The sequence below is a fragment of the Phalaenopsis equestris genome, unplaced genomic scaffold (assembly GCF_001263595.1).
Source record: "Phalaenopsis equestris unplaced genomic scaffold, ASM126359v1 Scaffold000098, whole genome shotgun sequence".
In the NCBI taxonomy this organism is placed as follows: domain Eukaryota; kingdom Viridiplantae; phylum Streptophyta; class Magnoliopsida; order Asparagales; family Orchidaceae; genus Phalaenopsis; species Phalaenopsis equestris.
This window is the reverse complement of record NW_018164540.1, coordinates 327,091-341,809: the sequence shown is the minus strand read 5'-3', so window position 1 is coordinate 341,809 and position 14,719 is coordinate 327,091. Positions and strand designations below refer to the sequence as shown.

The 14,719-nt window shown below is 32.8% G+C and overlaps 1 protein-coding gene across 1 annotated transcript; it reads right to left on the bottom strand.

Moving 5' to 3' along the window:
• Positions 1 to 6,094: 6,094 nt before the first annotated feature.
• On the bottom strand, positions 6,095 to 7,339 carry LOC110020512. Its single transcript, XM_020718641.1, has 2 exons — positions 6,420 to 7,339; positions 6,095 to 6,249 (listed from the first exon to the last, which is right to left on the bottom strand). The coding sequence occupies exons 1-2, from the start codon at positions 7,304 to 7,306 to the stop codon at positions 6,180 to 6,182; spliced, it is 957 nt and encodes a 318-aa protein (XP_020574300.1). The 5' UTR covers positions 7,307 to 7,339; the 3' UTR covers positions 6,095 to 6,179.
• Positions 7,340 to 14,719: the final 7,380 nt, after the last annotated feature.

The following is a 14,719-nucleotide window of genomic DNA, read 5'->3' as shown; positions in this document are numbered from 1 at the left end:
TAGAATACTTTTTATTGTGGAGGAAAATTAAGGGCTCATTTGGGGCAGCTTATTTGGTGGGGTGACGTTTTGAAAATGCACCTGACCTGTTTGGTTAAATTGCATTTTGTCAGCTTATGCGTTTTCAAAACGCATAAACTAACATTTTCACACCGCACCTATCTAGGTACGGTGGGAGCTTATTATCAACTGTCTGACTTTTTCAAAAAAAAATAAAAATTTGTAATAATAGCCACCGCACCTAGCTTATCAGCAAATTATTTTTAATCAGTTTATCAACAATTTATTCAATAAGTTACAGCTGCCCCAAACAGACCATTAAAAGTCTTAAGTCAGGAGTTCACACATATATAAGTAATTAGTGTTCTAAGTTAAAAGGTTTCACTCGTCCTTTTAAGTGGAGAAGACGGGTTATAGAAATTTGAACACTTATTTGTTCTTCTTTTGCTATAGCAGGGGTTATTTTATGACAATATTAGTTAAACGGTAGGATGGTGGTTGGATAATAATAATCTCATGAATGTATTAGGGAGCTAATAATAACCTGAAAATAATAATCAATTAACAATAGTCATATGATAATATTTGTGGTTAATAATAGTCGGTGGTTATTGATTTCATACTCTCTCTGTGAGTTTGAATTAGCTCTCAGGTCTCTCGTTTTTGCTTCGCATGTGGAGAATTGGGGTGCAACTATAATTTTTGTGAAGGATACAATAATAACAACAGCAACAACAACAACAATAACAAGCCTTCATCCCACTAAGTGGGGCCTGTTACATGAATCATTTTACTTCATTTTTTCTTATAAAGTGTCATATTTCATTTAATTCTAATAGATTAAGATCATTTTTAATACAATATGTCCACGCCTTTTTAGTTCTACCTCTGACTTTTTTAACAAAAGTCGAAAATTTCAAAACACTCCATCGAACAGTTCATGTTTATTGTTTTAATTATAGATTATTTATTCAGCATTTAAGTGTCTTAAAGATCACAAAATTGAATACTCTTGAGCTCGTTGAATTCCCATCATCGAAGTACTGAATTCAATTATAAGTGTTCCAAATTTAAAGATCATTAAATTCTCGAATAAATGCTTTGAAACTTTTAATTATCCTTCAAGTATCTGATCTTAGCTTATTTGGACTTGAATCAAGTCACTTCTAATATTTTTGAGTCTGTATCATTGAGATATTCAATTTGATTATAAATTTAAAGAAATTATAGATCAGATGGTCCTGCCTTTGAATTTGGAGTTTATCTGATTTGAACTGTATAGAAATTTGTGTTTGATTTATGCAATTTTTTTCCAAAACATATCATGAATAAAAACAGTTTCATGATTTCAAAAAACTCTTTTAATCAAATCAGGTTTATTTCTATTTTTTTATGGAGATGTTTAAAAATAATTTTTTATTTAAAATATAAATTATTTTAATTAAAAAAAAAATTGTTTGAAACTTTTTGCCTACTTTCTTTTCTAATTTTGCAATCTGTAGAGCAGCAAGTAAATTTTATGTTGAATTATGCCACATCCTAAGGCTGCAATATGTGCTTGTTCACCCTTCTTTACATGTGGAGATCCCTTACAAAATTGGAGTTTAAATCTTTCGCTTAAGCTAACTAATATGAAAATAAAATTTTGCATTAAAATTTTTTGACCAAAAGTCATGAAAAATAACTTCAAAAACTTGTAGTCCTAAAATAATTTATGAGATAAAAATTTTTAGATCATATTATCCCTGATTGATGTGTGCTAGAAGATTAACGGAGGCGAAGTGTTGTATTATCGTCTTAGCGTTTCATGAGAATTCAACACACACTCATATGAAAGAAAACAATTGATAATGACACCAGAAATTTTTACGTGAAAACCCAGAAAGAGAAGAACCACGCAATGTGGCCCAGCTAAAGAGTTTCACTATCAAAAGATTATTACAATTGCAATCACTTGTTCTACAGACAGAAAAATGTTACTAGGTTTCCCAAGTTGTAACGTCGAAGTGCTGATGAATTTGTTGCTATGAACGGGTGGAGATCGATAGTGATTGGCAATGTCCAATCGTTGATGTCTGGTGTTCAGCGGTGGTCGAAGGCTTTTTGTGGTGGTCGGTGGAGATTAGTTGTGATCGATGACAGTTGGCGGTGGTCAACCAAGATTGGTTTTGGTCGACGACGACTGACGGTGGTCCGTCGTTGACGATAGTCGTTAGTGGCGGTGTTAGACTTCAACTCCTTCTGGAAACTTCAAGCTCTTCCTCAAATCTCAAACTCCTCTCCCCCCTAATGAAACGAGTGAGGCTCTATTTGAAGAGTTTCGGGTGCAATTAATGCAGGAATATGAACCACTTTAATCAGATAGTCCAGAGTACATCATTTGATCAGCCGACGTTTGATAGACATTTGGATGTCTTAACAATGTCAGAATTGAGCAATATTTGGCTCGTTGGATTTCTCCTATCGAGACGCTCGATTCAACTATAAGTTCGTCATATTTAACATTCATTTAACCTTTCAAATATGTTCGGAAAGCTTTCAAAAATAGTTTAATAGCTTTATTCTTAATTTGGGTCGAATTAGACTTATTTTTGTATCATTGGGTCTACCTCATCGAGCTGGTCATTTCGACTATAAGCTTGTTGAAATCTGAACTCTTAATAATTTTTCATTAAGGTTTTTTTTTTTTTTTTGCTCAAAAGATTATCTCGAGAGTCGACGATGGATTTATTGATGACATATCAATGATCAATTGGCTAGCTTTCTAAACAATTGATTTTAATTATTAATTATAAAGGCTAACTACTTTGCCTTAATTTAAAAACAAAACCTTTTTACTAGTTTCATAACAAAAAAAGTTAGTAATTAACGAGGAAAATGATGAAATAGATATATATAAGGAAAAAAATGTAAAATGTTAGTAATTCACAAAAAAAAAAAAAAAAAATTTAAAGCTTACTGAAGGATTACAATAGGAAAAGAAAGAAACCATGTCAATTTGTTTTAAATGTATTAGGTGCCTTTGGTTGGGCGAGATGTAATAAAAGCTTGGGCTGAATAATCATAAATGGGTTTGAATGCAAAATGAACTCAATTTCAATCTCCCCAAATAACATGCCAGTATATAGTATGATGCAACAATTGAGGAAGAATTCCAATTGGTCGTTCTTCCTAGTTAGTGGAGATCTGCTTCTTTCTCTAATCTTAATTTATCAGTGATAATGTCATTAAGGCGTCATGGTCCATTTCTTATTTCCAATTAGAGATGTTTCATGCATCCGTTGTACAATCTTCGTAAAGTTCCAAGAACTTATAAAAAGCTTCACTGATGATGTCACTATCATGATGATAGGCATCATTGTAATTAGCATATTTAGGCGACAATGTCAAAAGACATGACAGTAATGTTAATTTATCCAAAATTAGCAGCCTTCGACCAGAAATACTTCTGTAGAAGTAAAAGAGAAGAGGAAAGAGGGATTAATCACTACTTGCCTCCTCAGGTGAAACCTGCCAACTTTAGGAGCAGGCTGTCAAAACAATTTGTTGTTCGTGAACAGCTCATGTCCGGCTCATTCGCTAAGTTAACGAGCCGAAAAAATATTTGTTTGTTCGTGTTCGGTTAGTTTTTGCTCAAAATACTACTCATCAAATATATATATATAGCTTTTTAAAAAAATTAATTGACTACATGACTATAAAGAATTATAATCAATTAAAATTATTAATTAAGAAAATAAAATAAAAATTATTAAATTAGATTCAAATGATGTTTTAATATAAACAATATTTTTTAAATATTGTCCCAATCCTTAACGTCTTTTGGTCTATTTTTTGGCTATGTGATTAGGGTTGTCAAAACGACTCTTTGTTCGTGAATAGCTCATGTTTGGCTCATGTTTGGCTCGCTAAGCAAACGAGCTGAACACGAGCAAGCCTACCCCTAATGAACGGTGGAAATCGAACACTATATGCATTTCTGCATACCATATAGAATAATTTTAGGAGATTGGATAGTGTGCATAAATAGAAAATTTCAGAGAGCCCAAAATGCATATAAAGATGGAGGTTTGTTAGGCTTACATCTATACTTTAAGTAAAGGAAAATTCAATATATAATAAAACAAAAGGAAGGCCCATCATTCCCCACTTCTAGAGATTGTTGATTAGTGAGTTCTATTTATGAAGCACACTATTAATTTAATTTAATTTCAAGTATAAATAATTAAATTTTATGAAAAAAATCATGAAATATCTAGGTATAGGAATGGCTGAAAAGAATAAGTATACATAGAACAATGATGAGTTAAGAAAATTAAGAAAATGAAGAGAAGCTATCACTTTTTACTATGAAACAAAGAGCACAATACAGTGGCTCTACACCAAGTCCATAAAATACTACGGCAACTTTGAGGCGCTTTGCTAGAGCATTGCAAACCTATACCATATTTTGAAAGATAGAGTATCAAGTATTGAGGTGCAACTGCACTAAAATTTAATGCTTTTCAAATATTCATTTAATAAGTTATAGTTGAGCTAGAAATGTGTTCAATTAGAGTTTGCAATCCTGTAAGAATAAAATTGAATATGATCTATTGAATAATGTTCACATAAAAGTATAGTGGATTAATTTAGAAGATGAAAAAATATAGTTATATAAAGAGATTAGAATGTGTAAGTATCAATTAATTGGAATAAAAAAGTTTTGATGAAATCATGAATCAAAATTTTTTATCATAATCATAAGTTTCAATGGAGTCGCTGAATGAAATTATAAAAAATATAACTTAGCAATTGATTACTTTAAGAAAAAAATAATATATCTCATAGGAATGATACTCGACTCATCATGTATTACTTATTCGGCATATGCACTTTCATTACAAGAGAGATAAAAGAGAGGGAGTGTAAATGAAGGGGAATCCTCTTTACATGGTTTAATCTAAATCTTTGCATGGTGAAAATTTTGTTGTAGTATATAATGATGGTGGATGATAATTTAGAAGAAGAAAGGTCAAACTTCTAAGCGGATGTCAAATATAGTCAATATAATGGCTTGATAATGATATTGTCCCTTTCATCCTTTAATAATGGGAGATTGTATATAGTGGACCTATGTTGCTTCAGTGATAATGGAAAGCAGGACATTTTCTAACTAGAATATTTATCAGAGCCATTGTTTTTAAGGCTTGATGGAGACTTCTTCTATTGGTTGACCAGAAGTTGTGTATGAGGCTATTAGCTAATTGGGAGCCAATTGGTTTTAGTATGATCTGATGAGTAGCATATGTCAACTAGTTTGAAGTTTTGATTATTGTTAGTCTCAAATTTTGTATCTTTTTTTATTTGAAATGAATTTCATATTTAAATAATCAATCAATTTTTATGTCTTGCTCATATCAAAATAAATTTAAGAAACTTAAAATTAAATCTCACTAAATTTTACTTAAAATATACTCCTAATAATAAGAACAAATCTCTAAGAAAATGGAGCTCAAAGCCCAACAATATAACTTCTACATTTGTTGTATATATTAATTTCAAAATTAGTATAGAGTGAATGCTGTTGGCACTTTTCATGGATGTAACAAAAATTTTGACTAGCATTTAGTTCAAATATATTAAATATATAACTAAGCGAAGCATCAATTTTTTGTTTTTTTAAGAACTACTTATCTTCTCAAGTTACTATTTGTCATCAGGAGGCATGGGGGCGCCTCTAACATCACCTCTAATGTCATTATTATTTTATTGTTGCTTACATGCCATCCAATTTCTGCCTAATTACATATCTAACATCAAAGCTTTATATTTTTTTACCATTATATGACTAAAATCTTTTATATCATTGCAAAAATATCACTTATTTATTTTTGAAGGAGTGAAATAGAAATTTTCATGCACAATGTGGTGGTGTGTGTGTGTGCTGAAGTTTAAATGTAAGCTATGTAAATACATAGGAATTGAGTAGCGTCTATGTGAGTATTTCTATTTTTAAATGTTATGATGGTGCATGTGGATCAAAAATCTCTGCCCAACAAATTATTATAAATTAATCAGATTCAATATTCATTGTGAGATGCGAACACAGAGTCAATGTTTATTCCATATTTTAAAAAAATCAAAATTTACAAGATTTACATGTACAAACGGTCCCGTCAGAGATCTCTAGTAACTCATCAAAGCTTATGGATCATTAATAGCCCAAACCAGTCTTCCTCCTGCTCTTCAATCTCACCAATTTCCAGACTGCAAACACAATAAATGTACTGTTCGATCAATGTTATTCAAGTTTCAAAATCAACAAACAATCGAAGTTCTGCATTCTTTTTTCTTCACAAACATTATAGCTTTTGTCATACAACTAATCTTATTAATTTTCCAAAGATCTACGCAGCCACACGAAGATATCCCCATACCATGGCAAAATAGAATCTTGATTCTCTGAGAGGCGGCAATTCATCTCTGATCCATCACTAAGCCAAGCTGGTATCTCCATCACCCCACAGAACATCTGAAATGCATCCCCTTTGCTGGCATCATCGCCATCATTGGCCTCCAACACATTTGAAAACTTGCTCCACCAAGCTGTCTTCACGGAATTCATTATGTCGTTCCACTCAATATCATGCTTCTCGCTTATCAATCTAATCTCCTCCATCTCCTCATCTCCCATAACTCGATGCAGCATCGGGTCGGCAGTAGAAGAGGAAGAAGAAGATGTTGATGATGATGATGATGACGATGTTGGTTGCTGAACGATAGGAGGTTTGGTGTTGCAGGAAAGGGTAGTTTCAACATTTTTGAAGCTATGGAGATTGAGGCATAGGCCCAATGGCTGGTTAGGGATAGGGAAACTGAAAAGTTTATCTGAAATAGGCAGGGGAGTAAACAGAGGAGACGTCCAAGAAGAAGAAGAAGAGAAGGGAGGGGAGTAAGAAGCATCAGGTTTTTGTGAAAGCGGCAATAGTGACTGCTGATACATGAGTTTCTCCTTCTGTTGTTGCTCGCTTGCTCTTTTCATGGCTGCTCTATGGAACTTGAGAGCTGTTACAATCTCTCTTCTTGCTTCTGCCATGTTCATCAGCCTGCTGGTGTTCAATCTTCTCCTAACTTGCTTCTTGGCTTTGCGGGTTTTCGAAAGGCCGTGGTCTCCGACAATGATCGCTGGAGCATTGGTGTGGGATCTTAATGAGCTTAGCTGCCTCATGTGAGAGCTGGAGATATGAGGCTCTTCTCTGAGCATAGAACTCTCCATCTCCATGCTGCTGCAATTGCTTGGCTTCGAGGAACTGTGATGCTTCATCTCAGTTATTTATTGGGAGTATGAAGGGATGGGAGGAAGATGAGAAGGAATAATCATGGCGTGGGGTCGAAAAGGGATTTATTAGCTTTGGATGCTAGGTGCATAATGTTGCAGGTTTTGGATAAAGGGTGAGGTCATATTCTTGGATGTTTTGCTGTTTTTTGCTTTTTATATTATTTCTTGCAACTTGAGGAATTATGGTAATAATTATTTTTTTTGTTTTATTCTGATTATTTCTACACTTTGGTGGTGTCTTGTAAAGATTTAGAAGCTTTTTTTGTAAGACTTGTAAGTTGTAAAGCACTGCAGGGGTTTGTATTATTAAGAAAATAGTTCCTAAATTGTTTCATTAAAAGTTGCTAAACAGCAAGCCGCAAAAAAGCCAAAATTTTGCGTTTGTATCTTCTTTATGACTTCGGGAACAATGTTACGGTTAGTAATTCTTAGGGGAGTTACAAATATACCATCCATTTTTATAACTGTAAATTTTATTTTTTATAATTATATCACTATTTCTTTTTTTTTTTTTCATGGAGGAGGTAAGCGTATATATGACTCATGAGATGGAGAAGTTGAACATTTAGTGTCATGGAGGAGGTAAGCGTATATAATGACTCATGAGATGGAGAAGTTGAACATTTAGTGAAGGAGGCCTGCATTTGATAGAATGGAGTCAGATGCACTATATCATCATTCTATGATGCCATTGATAGTAATTCCTCGGCTTCGTCTTCTTTCATCATCCTTCATTATCTTTCTCTCTCTTAGTTGTTGCAATTTCTCCATCCATTCTTTATAAATTTATTTCGTATCATTTTCTATAATCAAGTGAGTTTGATGTGAAGGATTTAGGTCCAATTAGAAAAATTCTTGAGATGAGAATTAGTAAGGATGTGAGTGGAGGTATGCTGAAGTTGTCCCAAATATACTATATTGAGAAATTCGTACAGAGATTCAACATGGGTGAGGCAAAACCAGTTTGCATCTCGTTCACCCAAAGTTTGAAGTAGAGATAGCACAAGGGCAGAACTTTGTATGTTTGAGCAATTGAGAGTTTCATGAATGCTATGATCTTTACAAGATTAGATATTACATTTGTAATGGGAGCGGTTAACAAATACATGGGCAATTCAAGCAGACACATTGAGAGGCGGTAAAGTTGATTCTTAGGTATTTGAGGGTAGCAATCAATAGAGCACTTTATCATGGAAGTGCATGAATTAGACTACAATGATGTGTAGATTTAGATCTAGTAGAAGAGTTGGATGATTGGAGAAGAACAATATGGTATATATTCACTTTGGGAACTTTTAGTTTTATTTTTGTTGATGATCATGCAGTTCTCAAATATTTAATTTTTTTATTTTTTACTTATTATTTATTTACTTATTTTATTTTATTAATTATTTAAATAATTGATCACGACATCAAAAGTGATATACTAGCTCACAATTTTAAAATATCGCTTTATATTGAATAAAAGAATTTTTAACATTTGTAAGATTTGTTGTTGAAAAATAGATCTTTCCAATACCTAAGTTGAAGACTATATTAAATTTAGATTAATCTGCATTGCTAACTTAACTATTAGGAGTTTGATTGTTCTTTGCTTGTAAACACTAATTTTATGATTTCCACGGCTTTCTTTGTGTTTACTCCAAACATGTGTGGTAACTACGTGTTTTCATACTTCTATGATTTGGTAATAAGATGATTCATATTCTATCCATGAGATCTATCTAGACTATTCAGTGATTTTATTCATGTTGATGCGTTAACAATCTTCATTTACTTTTGAATAGTACGTTTGGAATGTTAAAAATCCTTATCGTCTATGACCTTTGACTGTCGACAAGAAGTAAAAGTAGGTTAACACAATCAAATAGTAGAATAGAAATATTGACAGTGGGAGACTGCAGCCTCATAGGAAACCAGAGGATTTCTGATAAATGTTGCATGGTTAAATCAACTTAAGAGCTTCTAATGCTTTTTATGATCCTAGAAAAGGCTAAGGAGGATTTGTCTTTATTTTTGAATTATAAGTTGTGAAATTCATTAAAAGAATATTGATCATTCACATATTTCAAATCACATGATTATAGTATTTCATATAACTAGAAAACTCCAAAACATAGTTAGGTTTTTATTTATGCAAAAAATGATTTTGACACTTTCAAAAATCAAAAGCATTGAACACTTCAAACTAAACATAAAATCAATAAATTAGAACATTCACCTTTTTTTTGGAAATTAACAAGTTCTCTGCTAGACTGATACATTGACTCAAAAAATTGTATAGAACTTAATAGACATATATATTTACGTGATTGACGTTTGTTTCATAGCAACGCAATTTTGAATGAAATTCTTAACTATGTCATGAAAGTTTTGTTTTCAACTAAAAATGTATGTAAACTGAAAAGAAAAATTTATGACAAACACAACTATTGGGTTGTTTGGTCGACAACACTATCAATGAATGCATTCTAATACAAGAATTCTGGAAATTCAGTCGTTTGTTCAGAAATAATTATAGTTCAATGTAAAATTTTATTGCATTCAAAATTTAGCTCTTCGTTCATCTTCGTTGAATTTGTAATTTTACAAATTTGACCAAATTTTAAACACGCAGCTTAATGTAAAGTAATGTTTGTCGACTTACAGATTATTGTCGGTTATTGTCATCTATCATCGCCTTTGCTAGCGGTTATTACCGGCCGACACAAAAAAGTCAATGTTGACCGTCGCCCGTCACCACCAACAAGCCATCACCGGTTACCATCAGCTGTTGTCACATTTGCTAGTTGCCACCGTCGGCCAACTGCACACCCACATTACACCACTTGTAGTCGACCAATACCCGCTGCAGCTAGTTGAACACCACCTCCATCACCGGTCGCCGCACACTGGCCACCATTCAACGCTAGTTGCTGCTTGCCCACCGGCCACCACCAATCATTGCTCGCCGCCTTCCTGCTAGCAGCCACCACCATTCGCCCACCTGCCAATCCCTATCACTGTCGAACACAACTTGCCAGCCACCACCGCTACACAGCTCTGTCGTCATAGTCACCACACGTTACTTTTAAATATATTAATTTATTTTACTTCAAATCAAATAAAAAAAATAAAATCTTTTATTTCTTTACATCAAAATATTTTTAATACTCAATTACACTTTATATTTGCATTTTATTCATAATCAAGGCACGACACAAAAAAGTTTTAAGCACAAAAAAAAAAAGAAAAAACTAACAAACAAAAATACCGAATAATCTAAAACTGGTTTCTCATCCAAAGATACATTTTTATAATTATCCTCATCTAAATAACAGCATGCGCCAAAGAAATAATTAACAAGTGATGCAATATATAATGCACATATGAAGGGAAAGGGAGAGGAGAATTCGGCGGAAGGATAAGATAAAAGCAGAAAAGCAGGTTGGAAATTGCAATTGCACCTTACTTCTGAGAACCTAACTCTGTCTCATCAAAATTACAAGGTGCGGAGTGCTGAAATGAGGAGAGAGAGGGCCTGACTCTCTCTCATTTCAACACAATCTGCCATATATTTAAATTCTATTTGGTGCAGTTTTAGTTTCTAAACTTTTCAGCTGCAACTGTGTTGCCCCAGGAAGCTACTGCGGGAAAGCTGATTGTTTGTTTATTGCAGTTGTGTGAAAATAGCTGTGGAACATCTGTTTTTGAAAAATTGACCACTCTGCTCTTGTTCACTAAATTGGTTGTAACAAAATTGGGACACACGTATATTTAATATTTTAGAAGCAGAAACTCATTTCAAAACATAACAAAAATTCAGATACATCATTCATTAAACAGTAAGTACCAAAAGCGCCACGAAAAAAAGAAAAACTAATAAAATTACAAGTAAAATAATGATGATATTATTTTTAACATGAAAGCGATGGATGTCTCGTCTTAAACTGTCCTCTAATTGACATAAAACAATGAAGTTTTTGAATAACATACTCTTCTTCTCATCAGAATGTCACAGGTGGTACCACTAGTAAGTTTCAGTTGCTCTGAATCAAATTAAACATATTTGCTCTAGTTGTGACGCTAAAAAACAAGAAAAACATATCTCACATTATTGTCTCATTCTTTCTACTTCTCTGCCTCATTTTGCAGTGTGTGAATTGCCTTAGGTGATAACACTAGTAAATTTCAGTGTTTTGGAAAAGTATTATACATATTTCCTATTAGTAGTGAGGCCAAAAATAAAAGGAAACCAGGGAAAGATCCACCACACCAAAACCATCACCATATAGAAGCACTAAACCAACAATATACAGCCGAATCTACAGAATGCAGAGCAACGACGAACGGAAATGTCTCAAAAAATATAGGGAGGGGGGATGTGATCCCGACTGTCTATATGCAACAGTATAACAATGACTTCAATGATCTTTTTCACTTATGAAATTTTACTTTACAATAGAATTAAAAACTTGATCATGGAGAAAATAAAAATTTAACTTTTAATTTATTTGTATATTAAGATACTACGCAAGTATACGTATCGTTATCAAGTAATATAAGATTTTTTTATTAAGACTTGAATATCGAACTCACAGGGAAAATACACAATATGCACAAACTTTTCTATTTTTAAAAAGACAATTACTTAAATTATAGATATTTTCTTAATAAGTAAAATTCAATTCTCGTTGGTATTTTTGATATTTTGACAAAAACAATAAAACTTTTAAATATAACTTGAGTTTATGTAAAAGAAAAGCACTTGATATGAAAATATATTTCTTCTTATCATGAATTTATAATAAGTATAGGATTTCTGTTGTGGAAGTATGCAAATTGTGTTGTGTCAAATAAGAAAAATAATGTTTTTTATCCTTACTAGAGATGTTATAAAGAACATTGGCTAATTTAAAGTTTGAATTCTTCTGAAAGCCGGCTAGGTAGCAAAGATACCAGCTCTCACTCTAGAGTTCCCTCGATTCCCTTCACCTGGGGGCTAACATCTCGTATCAGAACCTAAAATAATAAACCAAGTTGGGGACTTTAACCTGTCACATTAAAGTCCTCTAAGTCTACACCCTTGAAAATTTATTTCCTTATTTATTTGCACTCAATCATATGAATTATATTCTCATTCATACAACCTCATGTGATTCTTTCCAATTGTTAACTGAGACAATATCAGCCCGGTTCTTAACTCAAGAAGTAAATGAAGTACATGGATTTAAATCATCATAACTTCTTCCAACATTAAAGATCAATACTCTCCACAATTTCCATCAAACACTTTTAATTACTTATCATTTTAAGGAGAAAGATAAAGAAAACTACTCAGAATCAATGGAGAAAATAAAACCAAATTTTAGTTTAAAAGTAGAAATCATTGTCGAACCAACAAGAAGTCTCGATTAAACCAAAAGTAGTTCAAAACAAAAGATAAAAACTTATCTCAAATCCTCCACCAAACTCTTGAAGTTCCTTTGAATTTCTTCTCTTTTACAACACTTTTGACTCTCACAATAAAACTAAAAACAAAAAGGATAAAGTAAATTTGTGGTGTCTGAAAATCTCTCCAAAACTATCTCTGAAAACTCATCATTTCTGACACTTTTCAGAACTTTCAGGCACCCTTTAAAAAGTCTCAACTTCCTTCTTTTATAAATCTCCAAGAGGTGTCTTGATAACTCTTCAAAATGTGTCTCAATTCGATGTATTCTCCAAATGATGTCTCTTTTCATAACTCTTTTAATAATATTTTTGTTTTCAGTGGTCATAACCATCCTCTTTAGCCAATAGGTGCCTAAAATGTCCCTTTAAAATTTGACAAACTGAAGTAAACCGTCACATAACTGCCCATGACGCTTAAGCGCGGGACCTCTGGCGCTTAGGTGCGGCCTTCTCTGTATCACCGACGCTTAGACGCCAAAAAACTTGCACCATTTTCACATTTTTTCTCCAAATTTGATTTGTTTTCATTCCTTTTAGCATTTTTCACATTTTTACTTATACCTGAAAGAAAAGCACATAAATACATTCCATTAAAGGATAATATCTCAAAAAATAGGTATAAAAATGTGTCTAAAAACACTATATATTTTAGGTGTATCAGGATACCGCAGTAATGTGGACTCCGACATGTCGGTTAGGGCGGAGGAAGAAGAAGCTTTGTGGGAAATAGAAAGAGTGGAAAAAAAAATATGGGATCGAAAGGGGCGTATGCGCGTAAAAATCTCGAGAATAAACGCTGGTCGCGGGATTTTGAAAACCGCCCCAAATAAAGAAATGTCACAGCAGGGTGCTGCGACGCGATAAAAAAGTCGCCCCAAACGCACCATTAAGATCACCAACTAATTCTTCCTTCATATTATGCTGCCGTTACTTGATTGAGGCCGAATTGATGATGAGTAGAAAAATGCAGGCGGCAATCAGTTCTCCACACCTCCTCTGATACACATCTCTCTCTCTCTCTCCTCTCTTTAATAACAGCATGAGCCAAAGAATTTCTTATTTATTTACATATCTAACATAAGAAAAAAAAAATCAAAATTTACATTTATTTAATTTTATTAATATATGAAAAGGTGTAGTTCACTTAAGAAGTCCAACATTATTGGAATTATTTTGCTGGTATAATATAGAAAGCAAAGTATTAATAAGGATGTAAACGAGCCGAACACGTGCGAGCCCAAGCTCAGCTCGTGTTCGGCTCGTTTATATTTCGAGCTCAAAAAGTGTTTTCGTGTTCAGCTAGTTTGCTTAGCGAGCCGAACACAAGTCATTCACGAACAAAGAGTCATTTTGATAACTCTAATCATGTATTCATAACATATAAATGATTGCGGTAAGATTTAAAACATCATTTGAATCTACTTTGATAATTTTTATTCTATTTTCTTCATTCATACTTTTAGCGAACAAGCAAAACACGAGCTTTTTAACGAGCCAAACACGAGCTATTCGTGAACAACGAGTCATTTTGACAGCCCTAAGTATTAATGATCACTGTATAGGCGCCACAGAGGAATCATGATTGTCTATTTAAACTTATGGGCATGTAATAATTTTTCACAGTAAAAACAACCGGGGGAGGGAGGGAGATGGGCATTAAGATATTTTTATATATCCGACATTTAAAATTTTAAATATGAATTTTTTAATTTTCTAAATTAAAAATTTTACATTTCAACCAAATAAAATTTTTAACGAGGGAGTAATGGAAGGTCACTGTAATGAAAAATACAAAATTTTGAGGTGGTTAAACTATTAATTTTTAATTTGTGTTTTTAAAATACTTTATTAAATATTTTTAATGGTTAGTTTGTAAAAAAATTCCTATTATTAATCATAAACCAGTAAAATTGGCTCATTGGACCAAAAAAAATTACATTAATTAGATTGCACTCGATATATATA

Excerpts from the sequence above, each read along its gene's own strand:
- LOC110020512 (XM_020718641.1), bottom strand. The coding sequence starts at position 7,306 with ATGAAGCATCACAGTTCCTCGAAGCCAAGCAATTGCAGCAGCATGGAG. Across the intron at positions 6,250-6,419 it reads CAAGATTCTATTTTGCCATG|TCTGGAAATTGGTGAGATTG; the intron begins GTATGGGGATAT and ends TTGTGTTTGCAG.